The sequence below is a fragment of the Mustela lutreola genome, chromosome 14 (genome assembly GCF_030435805.1).
Source record: "Mustela lutreola isolate mMusLut2 chromosome 14, mMusLut2.pri, whole genome shotgun sequence".
NCBI classification, from domain to species: domain Eukaryota; kingdom Metazoa; phylum Chordata; class Mammalia; order Carnivora; family Mustelidae; genus Mustela; species Mustela lutreola.
In genome coordinates, this window is record NC_081303.1 from 75,426,944 (window position 1) to 75,440,948 (window position 14,005).

Sequence of the window (14,005 nt, forward strand, 5' to 3'; positions counted from 1 at the left end):
GCCCGCCCGCCGGCCTCCGATTGCCTCCATGGCACGTCACTCCGCGTCGGGGCCCGCCCTCCGGGCGCCGTCATTGGCCGGCGCCGGCGGGGAGGCGGGACGCGGCGGGGCGGGGTCCCGGGTCGCGGCGGAACCCAGCGGCCGCGGCGGAGGGGGGTACCCTGTCGAGGTGAGTGTGCGCCCCGGCCGTGCGGGCTGGGCGGCCTGGCCGCGACCCCGCCACCTGGGGCCCCTGGCGGTGCCCGTCTGCCCGCCGCTGTGCCTTCCGGCGCGGCGCTGGGGAAGCGGGAGCGGGGAGTGATCCAGCCCCAAACTCGCCCTGCCCAGGTGGCCCGCGACGCTCCCCGCCACGCTCCCCGCCACACTCCCCGCCACGCTCCCCGCGACAGCTCGCGCCGCCCGACCCCCTCGGCTCCGTCCGCTCCTTCCTGCGGGGGCCCCCGCCTCTCCTCTCCCGGAGGGCCGCGCTCCAGGGGGAAGGTAAGGAGACACCCGCGGCGCCCCGACGCCGGAACCCCCGCGCGGGGTCCCTAGATGAGCCGTCTGCGGGCGCGCGGGCAGCGGGGCCCGGCGTGCACGAGCCACACGGGGCCGGGAGGTCGGAGGGCGGCGGGGGCAGGGAGCCCCCCTCCGCGGACCAGCCCCCACTCTGCTCGGCCCCATCCGCAGGTGACCGCCGCCCCGCTCGCTGTGTCTCCCATCCGACAGCCGTGCCTGCCGCTGCAGCCACCATGGGGCCTTGGGGAGAGCCGGAGCTGCTGGTGTGGCGCCCGGAGGCGGTGGGCTCGGAACCCGCAGGGCCCGTGGGGCTGGAGGTGAAAGTCGGGGCCCTGGTGCTGCTGCTGCTGCTCACCGCGCTGTGCAGTCTGGTGCCCGTCTGCGCGCTGCGCCGGCCCGGGGCTAACCCCGAAGCCTCCGGTGAGCCTCTCGGGTCCCCGCTGCCGCCCGCGCCGGGCCTAGGGAGGGCGCCGGCTGCTGAAGAGGGTCCCCCGGGCCCAGGAAGGGCAGAGGGATCCTTGCTTGGGGCAGAGAGGCTCGAGGGGGTCCAGGCTCACTCCCGTCTGTGCTCCCCTGTCCAGCCTCCCGGCAGAAAGCCTTGAGCCTAATCAGCTGCTTCGCGGGGGGTGTCTTCCTGGCCACCTGTCTCCTGGACCTCCTGCCTGACTACCTGGCGGCCATAGACGAGGCCCTAGCGGCCTTGCACGTGACGGTGAGCTCTGGCTGCTGGGTGTGACTCTGTGGGGGTGGGGGTGTTCAGTCACACCGCTGTGGGAGAGGGGGCTTTTTCGGATCCCTTCCTGGGGTGCTCCGTGACTTTGTGACCGTGCGGAAGGCACTGAGCATGGGACCCTATGAATTGTGATTTTTAGTGATGGGGAATAACTTCCTGTGGTGCTCCCCCACCCCCAGCCCCCAGTCCCTCTGTGACTGCGATGCACTCCGGGAGGTGGAGAGGAGCCTCTGGCCAGGCATGTGACCTCCTCTGGGAGTTTCTCAGCCCCAGCCTCTAAGAATCAGCTTCCTTCTCACGCCACTTTGCTGAAGGGGTTGGCGCTAGAGTGCCCTGCAGGCCTGGGAAGGGTAGGAGGCCTGGAGTCCGGAACCAAAGGTGCCATAAGCCAACGAGGTGGGGTGTGAATAAGATCGAGTACAAGGCGTAGGAAAGTCTCAGGGGAAAAACTGACACTGTTGTGCAGAGGTACTGGGAAGGTCCCCCGCACTCTTCCTCTTCCTAAGACTGGGGAAGTGACCCAGGATGTACCCTTTGTGACTGAGTGCCCCGTGGCCCTGTGTGACTGTGTGTAAGTCTGATGGCCCCATGATACTGTGTGGCTTTGTGTGTGAGCATTTGGTGAGGTGGGCAACGTGTGATCCTTCCTGTGTGACTTCGTGTCCCACTCTGTGTAATCTGTGTCAGCCACTGGCAGCGGGGGCTGGTTTTGCGTCCCCTTCACAGCAAACATTTGGTTGTGTCTGGAGACATTTTCGTTGTCACAACTCAGGGAAGGAAGGCGTTGTGCTTGCTCTTGGCATCTAACGGGTACAGATGAGAATGCTGTTAGATCCTACTGAGCACAGGATAGACCAAAATGAATTGTCCAACCCCAAATTTGGATAGTGCCAAAGCTGAGAAGCTGGTGTCTGTGTGGTCCTGCAAGTGACACTCATGTGGGACGAGGGAAGCAGGAGAGGGACAAGGTCACTTGTCCTGCAAGTGACACTCATGTGGGACGAGGGAGGAGGAGCTAGGAGAAGTCGTGTCCGCTCCGCCCCGGGTGACAGAGGGCCAAAATGGGCTAGAACCAGAAGGACTGCTGTCTCTGGGCTGGGCCTCATCTGTGTGATTGTGGGTATGTTTGTGTAAGTGAGGAGCCCTGCGCCTCTGGGGGACCCTAAGCGTGCGTCACTGGGACTCATCGAGACTCGGAGTTTGACGGCTCTTCCCCACTCTCGGCCCATCTGCCCTGTCTGCCCACAGCTCCAGTTTCCCCTGCAAGAGTTCATCTTGGCAATGGGCTTCTTCCTGGTCCTGGTGATGGAGCAGATCACACTGGCTTACAGGGAGCAGTCAGGGCCACCACCTCAAGAGGAGACAAGGGCTCTGCTGGGAGCGGCAAACGGTGGGCCACAGCACTGGCACGACGGGCCAGGGCTCCCACAGTCAGGGGGAGCCCCAGCAACCCCCTCAGCCCTGCGCGCCTGCGTACTGGTCTTCTCCCTGGCCCTGCACTCGGTGTTCGAGGGACTGGCGGTGGGGCTGCAGCGGGACCGGGCCCGGGCCGTGGAGCTGTGTCTGGCGTTGCTGCTCCACAAGGGTGTTCTGGCGGTCAGCTTGTCCCTGCGGCTGTTGCAGAGCCACCTGCGGGCACAGGTGGTGGCTGGCTGTGGGATCCTCTTCTCATGCATGACCCCTCTGGGCATCGGGCTGGGGGCGGCTCTGGCTGAGTCGGCCGGGCCGCTACACCAGCTGGCCCAGTCTGTGCTGGAAGGCATGGCAGCTGGCACCTTTCTCTACATCACCTTCCTGGAAATCTTGCCCCAGGAGCTGGCCACCTCTGAGCAGAGGATCCTCAAGGTCATTCTGCTCCTTGCGGGCTTTGCCCTGCTCACTGGCCTGCTCTTCATCCAGGTCTAGGGAGCTCCAGGGGCCCTTGACCTTCCTTTCCTTCCCCAGCGTAGAAGAGTAGGAGCGGGGAAGGGAGGATGGAGGGTCAGAGAGTTCTCTGGGAGGCAGGGATGGAGTCTTTGGGATGGTCTGACCAGTGTGAGGGACGTGGTAGATAAGAGCCTGGCCCCAAGGGATAGTCAGATCACTAAGGACATGATCGCGGGTGCATACTGGGGAAGACACCGAGTGCTGGAAAGCCGGGGTCAGACACTACGTGCAGGGACCGGCTGGTGGTGGGAAGCCTGGGGGGCTGTACCCAGCGGCTGTGGGGTGGGGAGGTGTGGAGGAGGCCCAGCCCAGAGTCAGCAGTCCTGCGGTTCTAGCTCGTTTCGGCCCTCTGTCACCAGGGGCGGAGTGGACTGCTGCTTCTCCTAGCTCCTTCTCCGTATCTCCCAGAGGACTTGACGCCAAATGGCTTCTTCCTGCCGGTTTTGGTACCTTCGCTGGGTTCTCTAGTCCCGCTCACTTCTCTGTGTTTCAAGTGCCAAATAAATCCCTTCCCTCGTTGTCAAAAAGCACAGTGATGGCCCTGGACCGGCCCAGCCCTCAGTGAGGGGCCTGCTTGCCCTTTCCAGGCAGCCCTATTTGCTGAGCTGAGGCTGGGGGAGGGCTGGCGGCGCTGCGGCCCGGCCCCCTCCGCTTGGCGCCCGAGGAATCCCGAACCCCGACTCGGCTGCCGCGGGCCCAGATGACAAACACTGAGCTGCCAAACTTTTTTATACCAGAGGAGCCCGAGGGGAGGGCTCACCCCCAGCCACTTTTGGGGCGGGAGGGCTGTGGATAGAGCCACGTCCTCTAGAATCTATTTTACTAACTGACCTGTTTTGAGACTTGTTACCCAAATAAAAGATGTTTCTATACGTTTGTACCGTGTCTGATTCGCTGGTCTTGGGCAGGGGGTGGGCACGTGGCCCGTCCCAGGGGCCTGAGTCCAGACGTTTACAGCTGCTCCGAGAGTCCCGCTCTCGTTTTCTCTAGGCGCCGTAGGCCCTTCTCCGAAGACGCAGATTTCCCTCTTCCGTTGCTTCCTTCTTCCCGCCCCGTCTCCACCCCTTCCCCTTCCTCCCGAATCCTTCCCTCGCCCGCATCCCGCTCCCCTCCGCGCTCCGAGGCTCGAGACCAACTCGGAACTACTCTTCCCGGCGGGCTCCGCGCAGGGAGGAGCCGCGGGGGAGGAGCCAGGCTCCCAGGCCCCGGAGCCGCAGGGCTGTTGGGAAATGGAGTCCGCTTCCTGTCCGGACTGCTCGCCTGGGGCCGCGCAGGGGTCACGTAAACAAACTACAGTTCCCGGCGGCCCCCGCGCGCGGCGGGTCCGGGCTAGGCTGGGGCCGGGTTCGCGGTGCTCGCCGAGGCGGCGGCGGTGGCGGCGGCTGCGGTTGGAGGCGCCGGCCGGGGCCCGCGGCGGGGCCGTGGCTTGTCCGGGAGGGTGGCGGGGAGGGACGCACGGGGAAGATGGCGACGGCGGGCGCCAACGGGCCCGGCTCGGCCGCGGCTTCCAATCCGCGCAAGTTTAGCGAGAAGATCGCGCTGCAGAAACAGCGTCAGGCCGAGGAGACGGCGGCCTTCGAGGAGGTGATGATGGACATCGGCTCCACCCGGGTGAGGGGCCGCCGGGGGAGCGGGAGCCGGGGGCGCCGGCCCGGAGCGGGAGGCGGGGCGGGGGCGGGCGCCGCGGCGAGGGAGGCGGAGCGGGGCGGCCGCGGGCCGGGCGGCGCGGGTGGGGGGGCCGCGGGGCGGGAAGACGGGCGTGCGGGGGCGCCGGCGGGGCCGCGGGGCCGGGGGAGCCGGCGGGGCCCGGGGACGCCCCTGCAGCATCCCCGGGGCTCGGGCGGCGGCGGGAGTGGGCACGGGCCGCCGGGGCCTCCGGCGCGGGCATCTCCTGCGGTCCGGTCCGTCTGCCCCGCTGCGTCCCTCTCGCCGCCCGGGTGCCTTCGGGGAAGGCCCCGGGAGCGGTTTGCGCGCCGCGCCGGGTCGGGGGGGCAGGAAGTCCCCTCCTGCGTCCCTTCCCGTTGCTTCCTTTTTCAAATGCTTCTTGTGGTTTCCTGACGTGAACGAAGGTGAGGTCCGTGGCTCCAGACGGCGCTTGATGTTCTGCCCTGGCCGCCGCGGAGGGGACGCAGGACTTGGAAGCTCCAGAGCGGGTCACCAGTTGGCTGTAGGTTAGGTTTGCTGAGCTTTCTAGGAAGATGGCTGCTTTGTGGGTCGGTTATAAAGTGCCTCCTCGGAGGGTCGCCTGTGGGTAGGGGACATTCATTCCTGAGCAGTTCCAGAAAGAAGACACCCCGGCCCGGTTGCCTGCGAAGCCCCTCTGGCCTTCGCTTCTTGCTTCCCAGGCCCCAGTATCAGAGGGCGTGAGGGCGGGAGTCTGTCCTGCTGGCCTGCAGTCCTCGTTCAGGGACACGTTCTTCTCAGAAAGGCAGGTGAGGGTACTGCCCCCTCGGTCCCTCCCAGGCCCATCCAGGAGGAGCTCCCGGGGAGAGGGTGGAACAGAAGCACCGCTGGGAGCTCTTTCTGCCTGTCCAACTGGTTTGCATCAATGCCTGCGACTCTGGCTGTGCTCTTGTTTCTGTCTTCCCAACTGTTAGTTTTTCTTGTGTGTTTTTCCCTTTGGGTCTCTAGAGACCATTTGTCCTGGTTCATGGGAGTCCGAACAGAGAGCATTAGTGGGGAAGCAGGTCGGAGGCGCTGGCCACAGCTCCCTCTTAGTGCTGGAGGGTCGTGATCCATCTGAGCAAAGACGGCTCTGGCTCCACCGCGGAGCTTCTGGTCGTGCTGGGGACGGAGGCAGGCATGTGGGCCGGAGCCTCTGCTGGAGGCCCTGTCCTCTGTCTGGGCTCTGACTCCTGCAGCCGCTGGGTGGGATTTTAGGGTTTGCGCAAGGAGAAAGGCTGTGAGAAGCTCAGAGCTGAGGCCTCTGTCTTTTGAGCAACGTGGTTTGTCCAAACATCGCTTGTGCCCACCTTGCCACTGCAAATTACTTCTCTGCTGCTCATTGACGTCTGGTGGGCATACAAGGCCGGGGCTTGGGAACCCAAGAGTCTAAAGCTGGAGGTAAGGGATCTGGAGCTTAGCTTAGCAGAGAGGGCTCTGCTGAGGCCCGTACAGCCGTTGGGGCCGACGGTAACGGGAGGCAGGTGTTGGCCGCGTACTGACAGCAATCTGGAGTGGCCCAATGGTTTCCATAGTGTCTGCTGAACTCAGTGTGCTGACCTCTTGGAACAGAAAGTTCTGATGTTGGGGTCAGCAGAGCAATGCATGACCCCCAGAAGTTCACCAGCTGCCCTAGGTCTGTGTTTTGGCTGGTTGCAGCGGTCCTCAGAAGTAGGCATTCACCTCCCGCAGAAGGACTTAGGATCTGTAGGATCAGCCTGCCAGACTGATGGTTGTGGCGTCTTACTGCCGGGCCAGATAACCTTTCCCCAAAGTGGGGATCAGGCCGGGCTGAACAGGGTTACTGCTCCCTCTGTCACCCCCAGTCTCAAGGCTCCCCTGGCCATCCAGGGGCTTTTGAATGAGCTAGAAGTCTGCCTCTTGGTTTTGGGACTGGTTTTCCAGCGAGGAGAGCCGGCATTTCCCAGATGTTCTAGTTGGGGTGGTACAGGCTCTGTAGCTTTCCTGAGGGGGGCAAATGGCAGAGCCCAGAAGCCTGTGCCGTCCGGAGCGGGAAGGAAGGAGGTTGGTGATCATGGCTCTGTGGCCTCTCCCTCTGGCTGTCCCCTCATGTTCCAGTTAGTCCTGGCGCACCAGGAAGGGAAAGTGGAGGTGCCTGATGGGCCCCCTTCCCGGGACTTACCCTATGGGACTAGCTTGGGGGCTGCCGGCAACCCTTCGGGGACTCTGTTTAGACAGATGCCAACTGGGCCATGCCCCGAGCAGAGCATCAGACCCTGCCTGGCTGGGTAATGCCAGCCGTCGGTGCCGTGGATGCGGGTGGCGTGTCCCCGGCCTGGCCGGTTCTGCGGTTCCTGGCACCTCTTCTCCTGGCACCAGTGGGACGGCATGCCGTGGAGACAGATGGCACAGGAGCAGTGGTCAGAAGCTTCCCTGACACTCGCGCTTGTCCTCCCTCTCAGTTACAGGCCCAGAAGCTGCGCCTGGCCTACACGAGGAGCTCCCACTACGGCGGTTCTCTGCCTAATGTCAACCAGATTGGCTGTGGGCTGGCTGAGTTCCAGGTAAGCGGACACCGGCCGAGGGGGATCGCGGGCTCTCGGGCGACCTCCCCTGCGGACTTACCTGCCTCTTCCGGCAGAGCCCCCTCCACTCACCTCTGGATTCAGCTCGGGGCACACGGCACCACGGGCTGGTGGAACGAGTGCAGCGTGACCCCCGGAGGATGGTGTCCCCGCTCCGCCGCTGCCCCCGCCACATATCCTTCCGGGGGCGTGGGGGCAGGCGGGGGAGGAGACGGGGTTCCGGGGGAACTCATGGGAGGGAGGGGCTCTGTGTGCGGCTCCGTCCCCGTCCATTCCGGGCCTCCCAGACAAGCCACCGTTCGGCCCGTGTGACCGCGACGGCGCCCGTGATGGGGGACATAGGTCTCCTGCCGCAGGGGGTCTGGTCCCCTCTTCACGTTTTGCCTCCCCTTTCTCTTGGTAGCTCTCGGTTGTGGAGACGTTCACTGCGCTGCTTCCCATGCCCCATCCCGCTACTCTGCCTTATTCTCCCAGCTCTGCTGGGCCCGGTTCCCTTTTCTCTTGCATTCTTTGGCCCTGGCATTGCCCCTCACGGAAGAGGAGGAGGGAGGTGCTCGCTTCTCTGAGCAGCTGGTCCACCTGCTCCAGTGTCCTGTGCTTCTCTGGTCTCTGTGTCCCCCGCCCCTCCTCCCTTTCTCCTTAACTGGTGTGCTCACGTCGACAGCTCGCCCTATGGTCCTGCCTACTTGTCTCCTCCCCCGGAGTCTGGCTGGCGGAGGTCAGTGTCTAGGGCAGGCAGCATCTCCTGTCCACTCTCAGCTGTGTCTCTGGAGGGAGCTTGGCTTGGGGCTAGGCTTGTTTGTCGAGGCTTTGAACAATCCTTCCTCCATGACGGCTGGCTGGGAGGGGTGGGGGCAGGCGCAGTAGGTGGGTCAGAGTCCAGCCCTGGCCGTGTTGACACGGGCAGCCAAGCCTCCGGGTCCAGCCAGTGCAGGACCAATGGTCACAGTGGCTGGCTGGGGTTTGTGCATCTGGGGAGGGAGCAGGCCGCCTCTCCCCAGGACTGGGTGCCAGGTGTGCTGGTCTGGCCCCGGGTGTCCGAGCCTCCCCGGGCCAAGTCATCCTCAGTGCTTGTACCGGCATGGCTGCTGGGCTCCTGGGCTCCGGGATTCTTACTCAGCGGGTCCCGGCAGAGACAAGTTGAGAATTTCCAGGTCTCTTAGCTTGACTGTGGGAGAGGGGTCAGGGGTCCAGGTAGCAGAAGATCCAGGAAGGAGGCGTGGCCCTGGGCGCTCAGCCCTGTCTGTCTTCTGCTTGTGGCCTGGTCCTCCCCAGCCCCATGCTTGCTCTCCCTGGATAGCCTTGCTCGTCCTGACATTGTATTTCCCCCGCAGGGCGGTGCCCTGGGGCAGTTTCCCTGCGGAGAAGGGCCAGATGTTTCGACTACCATCTGCGCTGAACAGGTGATGGCCCTGGCCGTCTCAGAGCCACCTCTCTTATCTGTCCTGCCGGGCCACCCTCCACCCGGCTTCCTGTCCCAGCCCTGCTAGCGTTTCCCCTGCTGAGCAGGGCCTGGGGACCAGAAACAAGGTCCCACCCAACTCATCTCTGGCCCCCTCACACCCCGCCCCCCCAGGACGAGTTCTGACTCTGCCCTTCACACCAGCGTGATGAACCCCAGCCCTCAGGACACTTATCCAGGCCCTGCCCCTCCCAGCATCCTGCCCGGCCGCCGTGGAGGTAAATGGCCTGGCCCCGGGCAGGGAGTGACCTGAGGAGCTTTAGTCGGAAGTCCGTAGAGAAGTCCAGACTGTAGCCAACTGTCCCGCATCCTTTGTAGGTTTTCTGGATGGTGAAGTGGATTCCAGAGGTATGTGTCCCACGCCACTCGTGGGTACCGATGCCCACGACCTTCAGGGCTGGTGTTGGGGGCTTCGTGCTGGGTCTGCTCACTTCGGCGGCTTCCGCCTGACTCCTTTCCAGCCGTCTCATCGTCAGTCTTTCTCTTTCAAGTCCCTGCTATTGAGGAGCACGTGCTGGACGACAGGCATTTGCTGAAGCCATGGGATCCTAAGAAGGTCGGTGCGGCCCACTTCCCGGTTCTTTCTGTGGGGCGGGGCTTCCTCCGTGCGCCGGAGCCCTGGCCTCCTTCCCACGTTCTCCTTCTCTCCTCAGCTGTCCTCCTCCTCTTCCCGACCGCGGTCCTGTGAAGTCCCTGGAATTAAGTAGGTGCCTCTGCTAGGCTGCCCGAGGGGCCGAGGGACACGTGGGAGGCCGGCCTCTGCCCCATCTCCCCTCTCTTCCTGTGCCCTGCAGCGCCTTCCCGTCCCCCGACCAGCCTGCCGGCGTGCCTGGCCTCCCACCTGCCATGAACACGGGCGGCTCCCTACCCGACCTCACCAGCCTGCACTTCCCCCCGCCACTGCCCACTCCCCTGGACCCGGAGGAGATGGCCTACCCCAGCCTGAGCGGGGGCAACAGTACCTCCAATCTGACCCACACCATGACCCACCTCGGCATCAGCGGGGGCCTGGGCCCTGGCGCGGGCTACGATGCGCCGGGTGAGCGGCTGTCCTGGCTGGAGGGGGGGGGGGGGCGGGGTGCTGGGGGAGCTGGTCCGGGAGCCTCCTGTGACCGCCCGCGCCAGTCCTCCCCAGGAATTCTACACGGCAGGCGCGGCTCTCTCTCGAAAGGTGATGGCGGGCAGCCCCCGGGTGGGCCGTGCCGGCCTCACTGTCAGGGACAGAGCAGGGAGGACATTGTGTTGCCACGTCATAGTCTGGTCGCTGCTCTCTGTTCTGGGCAGAAAGCAGCCCGGCCCCGTCGGTAACGTTGGCATCCGTGCTTCTTGTCTGTGCCTGCAGGACTCCAGTCCCCTGTCAGCCACCTGTCCTTGCAGCCCTCCCTGAGCAATCCCAACCTCCAGGCCTCGCTGAGCGGCCCCCAGCCCCAGCTGCAGGGCTCCCACAGCCACCCCTCCCTGCCGGCCTCCTCCCTGGGCCGCCACGCACTGCCCGCCACCTCGCTGGGCCACCCCTCGCTCAGTGCCCCGGCCCTGTCCTCCAGTTCCTCCTCCGCTTCAGCTCCCGCGCTGGGTGCCCCCCCTTACCCACCTTCGACCCCCGGAGCCTCCCCCCGCCACCGTCGCGTGCCCCTCAGCCCCCTGAGTTTGCCCGCGGGCCCAGCTGAAGCCAGAAGGTCCCAACAGCAGCTGCCCAAACAGTTTTCGCCAACAATGTCACCCACCTTGTCCTCCATCACTCAGGTACGCGTGGCGGCCTTGTGTCCCTGTTTGCTCCTCTCTCCCCGCCACACGCCCCCTCCCACGCCCCTCGCTCCTGTGCTTCTCCGCTCCCTCCTTCCTCTGTGCCCCTCATTTTGGGGGTGAGCCGCTTCCCGGTTCACGGCCCACCCCCACCCCATCCCGGGACAGGTGCTGTGCGGGCCGAGAGCCTCGCCGCCTCACCTGTGGGACACGGGTGCCGTCCTAAGGGTCACAGGAGCCGCATCCGGGCTGTGCTTAGGCTGGGCCCAGCCAGGGGCAGCCCCGCAGGTCGTAGCTTTTCCTCCCCTGCTTCTCCCCCAGCTGCTTTCCTCGTGTGTTTTGTCTCTCACGCCTCCATCCTGTCCTGCCCCGGCCGCCGCTGCTCTTCTTCCGCAGAGTTCATAGAGTCAGGGGCTCTTGGGTCACGGAGCCCCATCTCTTCGTGGTACAGAGGAGGGCACTGCCCGGAGGGAAAGTACTTTCCGGGCTCGCTTAGCAAGTTAGGGGGAGTTGGGAGGTGAAGGAGAACCAGTGAGGGCTCCTTCCTCAGCGCCCAGCCGCGCGGCAACCCCTGCCCCTTCTCTGGGCCGCAGCCCTTCCCAGGGATGGGCGGTCCGCGCCCCCGGAGGCAGGTCTGCAGCCAGGCCTGCCGGGGCTCTGCTCCCTGCAGCCCGGATCAAGCCTCACCTCCCTCCCTCCTTCCTGCTCTCCCTGTGTCTGCCCTCGAGTCCCTCGAGCCCACGGGGCACGCACCTGCGGCGGGGGGTGGGGGAGTGGGGGCCGGTGGTGGCCGCGCTCACTTGCTCTGGTCCTGATGTGCGTGGTGATTGCGGGCACCCAGCCCCGGGGTGTCCCGTGGAACGCTGGCACGTTTGTGTTGAGGATGGTTGTGGCTTCACAGGGTGGGAAGCCCTGGCTGAGGGGCTCTCCTGAGGGGTAAGCTTCTCCCTCTTTCCTTGCTTCTCTTCAGGGTGTCCCCTTGGATACCAGCAAGCTGTCCACTGACCAGCGGCTGCCTCCATATCCATACAGCACCCCTGGTTTGCTTCTGCCCAGCCAGCCGGCCACCCCAAAGCCTCTGCAGCAGCCCGGGCTGACCTCCCAGGCCTGCTCCAGGCAGCCCTCCGGGGGACAGCCCCTGGGCCGGCCGCTGCACTTCGGATCACTGTACCCGCCCAGCTCCGGTGGGCAAGGGCAGCCGTCTTACCACCGGCCAGGAAGTGACTTCGGCCTGGGGAGTGTGAGTACCCGGGTCCAAAAGCAGGGGGGAGGTTGGGGGGGGGGTGGGCTCGAGGGGCCCCTGCGTCGCATCGCTGGTGCACGCTGAATTGGCAGATCCGGGGTGGTGGGGGAGAGGCTCCGACCCCTGGAGCGCAGAGCTCCGCCAGCCCGAGGCTTCTGCCTTCCTGCGTCTGACCCCTGCTCTTGCTGCTGCCCCCCAGCCCGCTCTGCGCAGCGCGCTTGCTGACGACAGCCACTCTGACGCCTTCTCTCCGGGGCATGCCCACGCTCTGTCCCGGCAGGTACGGCGCCCACACCAACTCCGGGCCTGGTGCTTGCCGCTTGGGCTCTGCTTGCCACCTTCTTCCCGACTCTGCGCTGATCTCTGCAGTCGGGGGCGGGGCGTGCTTTGCTGGACAAACAGGACGGATTTGCCAGGCAGGCAGGGTCAGTGGGACCCCCGTTCTGAAGTGCCTCCTCGGGCCCTGTCCGTGTGTCTGTAGCTGGAGCAGTTCACCATGGAGAGCCCGTCAGCCAGCCTGGCGCTGGATCCCCCTGGCTTTTCTGAAGGACCTGGATTTTTAGGGGGCGAGGGGCCAGTGAGTAGCCTCCAGGACCCTCGTGCCCTCAACCACCAGAACTTGACCCGCTGTTCCCGCCGTGCCTCAGGGCCCGACGACCTCCTCCCAGGTGAGCAGTGTGGGGGGCGGCGGGGCGCAGTGTGGGGGGCGGCGGGGCGCAGTGTGGGGGGCGGCGGGGCGCAGTGTGGGGGTCGGCGGGGCGCAGTTTGGAGGCGGCGGGGCGCAGTGTGGGGGGCGGCGGGTGCAGTGTGGGGGGCGGCGGGTGCAGTGTGGGGCAGGTCCATTCCCCAGTGCATCAGGAGGCCCGGGGTTGTAGAGGAGTGGACGGGCTGCAGGCCTCACCCGTCTCTTCTGCCCACACAGGGGAGTCCTCCCCAGGTTTCTCCAAGGAGATTGCGGCGGCCCTGGCCGGAGTGCCTGGCTTTGAGGGGCCAGCCGCTGGGCTGGGGCTGGGGCTGGAGGAGGACCTGCGCATGGAACCGCTGGGCCTGGAAGGGCTCCACATGCTGAGTGACCCCTGTGCGCTGCTGCCCGATCCTGCTGTGGAGGACTCGTTCCGCAGCGACCGGCTGCAGTGAGGGGCCTTGGCGGAGCCCCTCTTCGTGACCTTTCCCCATCACTGTCCCTTTCCTCCCAACCCCCTGGCCAGTAGAGACTCCGCTCTGCCCCCAGATCCTCTTTCTCACATGAATGAGGGATCCTAGGAATGAGAAAAAGTGAGGGGTTTGTCCAGGTGGCCCCTGAATTCTGCACAAGGGGCGGGCCTGGGGGAGCTGCGGGGAGGGCCTGAAGCACTTGTAACTTTGAACCTGAACCGTCTGTCTGGAGGTCAGAGCCTGTTGGAAGGCTGGGGGGGGGTGAAGGGGGGACCCTGAGGCCTTGGGGTGGGCAGTGCCAGCCCCTCCTCACAACTCCTCCCCCTTGCGGTGGAGGAGAGAGCCAGAGTGGATATTATTTTTTATTAAATATATTATATGTTAATAAAAAAATCATATCAAACACTTGGTGTGGTGTCTATTCTTGGGGATGCATTTGGGGATCCAGAGAATCCCTGGGGCCAGGCCCTTGTGTCTGTTAGGGTTTCTGCATCTTCCTGTCACTGTTGTGGCTCGTGGCAGGGTTCCAGCTTCAGAATTTGTACCCAGCATGGAATGTGGCAGTCACGACTGGAAGCGACTGGATGCCGGCTCCCAGACAGCACGAGGGCTCTCCTGTGTGCGGGCCCCCCGCCCCCGGGCCCTGGCTGGGAGTCAGGCAAGGAGGCCGCTGCCTGCTGAGCACTCAGGCTGCTGTCCCCCCCACCCCACCCAGACCCCCACCCCCGGAGCAGCTGGCCCCAAGCCCCAAGGACCGCCTGGCAGAGGGAGGGTCTCCAGGAGGATTTTATGCCCCGGGTGGGTGCCGGGCAGGGCTCGGGTTGGCTCCCTCTTTCGTACGGGCCTTTTGATCCCGGAGAACCTGGAAGACAAGTGGTACCTGGCCAGGCTCTGACCTCGCGCTGCGGGTCTGCGCTGCGGGTCTGCGCCTGGCTTCCTCCCCGCGCCCGCATTCCCAGCCCGGCCGGCTCTGTTCCGCTGTCCCTGTGTGCCAGCCGGCCTGCTCGCAGGGTCCCCACGGGCCCTCCTCTTTCTGT

The 14,005-nt window shown here is 65.3% G+C and overlaps 2 protein-coding genes across 13 annotated transcripts; both read left to right on the top strand.

Moving 5' to 3' along the window:
- The first annotated feature begins 70 nt into the window (after positions 1–70).
- On the top strand, positions 71–4,033 carry SLC39A1 (solute carrier family 39 member 1). Its single transcript, XM_059145744.1, has 5 exons — positions 71–169; positions 328–480; positions 670–918; positions 1,080–1,210; positions 2,480–4,033. Exons 3-5 carry the CDS (start codon positions 732–734, stop codon positions 3,134–3,136), a joined length of 975 nt encoding a protein of 324 aa, XP_059001727.1. The 5' UTR covers positions 71–169; positions 328–480; positions 670–731; the 3' UTR covers positions 3,137–4,033.
- Positions 4,034–4,521: 488 nt separating this feature from the next.
- On the top strand, positions 4,522–13,371 carry CRTC2 (CREB regulated transcription coactivator 2). Of its 12 annotated transcripts, XM_059145714.1 has the most exons (17): positions 4,642–4,768; positions 5,227–5,324; positions 5,503–5,589; positions 7,243–7,344; positions 7,422–7,535; positions 8,019–8,083; positions 8,700–8,768; positions 8,942–9,045; positions 9,146–9,175; positions 9,289–9,383; positions 9,481–9,530; positions 9,622–9,866; positions 10,170–10,570; positions 11,541–11,810; positions 12,013–12,093; positions 12,295–12,481; positions 12,736–13,371. In XM_059145714.1, exons 2-17 carry the CDS (start codon positions 5,256–5,258, stop codon positions 12,948–12,950), a joined length of 2,184 nt encoding a protein of 727 aa, XP_059001697.1. In that variant the 5' UTR covers positions 4,642–4,768; positions 5,227–5,255; the 3' UTR covers positions 12,951–13,371. The 12 variants fall into 12 exon arrangements, with proteins under 12 accessions (XP_059001699.1, XP_059001698.1, XP_059001703.1 ...); XM_059145717.1 differs by lacking the exon at positions 5,503–5,589; XM_059145716.1 differs by lacking the exons at positions 5,227–5,324; positions 5,503–5,589 and having other exon boundaries at positions 4,522–4,741.
- The last annotated feature ends 634 nt before the right edge of the window (positions 13,372–14,005 follow it).

What these genes read in the sequence shown, in the direction of transcription:
- CRTC2 (XM_059145707.1), top strand. Translation starts at nt 6,401, where the DNA reads ATGTTGGGGTCAGCAGAGCAATGCATGACCCCCAGAAGTTCACCAGCT. An exon ending in CGCTCCGCCGCTGCCCCCGC is followed by an intron (nt 7,536 to 8,018) that starts CACATATCCTTC and finishes AACTGGTGTGCT; the next exon opens with CACGTCGACAGCTCGCCCTA. An exon ending in CCCACGCTCTGTCCCGGCAG is followed by an intron (nt 12,094 to 12,294) that starts GTACGGCGCCCA and finishes GTGTGTCTGTAG; the next exon opens with CTGGAGCAGTTCACCATGGA.
- SLC39A1 (XM_059145744.1), top strand. Translation starts at nt 732, where the DNA reads ATGGGGCCTTGGGGAGAGCCGGAGCTGCTGGTGTGGCGCCCGGAGGCG. An exon ending in GGCTAACCCCGAAGCCTCCG is followed by an intron (nt 919 to 1,079) that starts GTGAGCCTCTCG and finishes TCCCCTGTCCAG; the next exon opens with CCTCCCGGCAGAAAGCCTTG. An exon ending in TAGCGGCCTTGCACGTGACG is followed by an intron (nt 1,211 to 2,479) that starts GTGAGCTCTGGC and finishes GTCTGCCCACAG; the next exon opens with CTCCAGTTTCCCCTGCAAGA.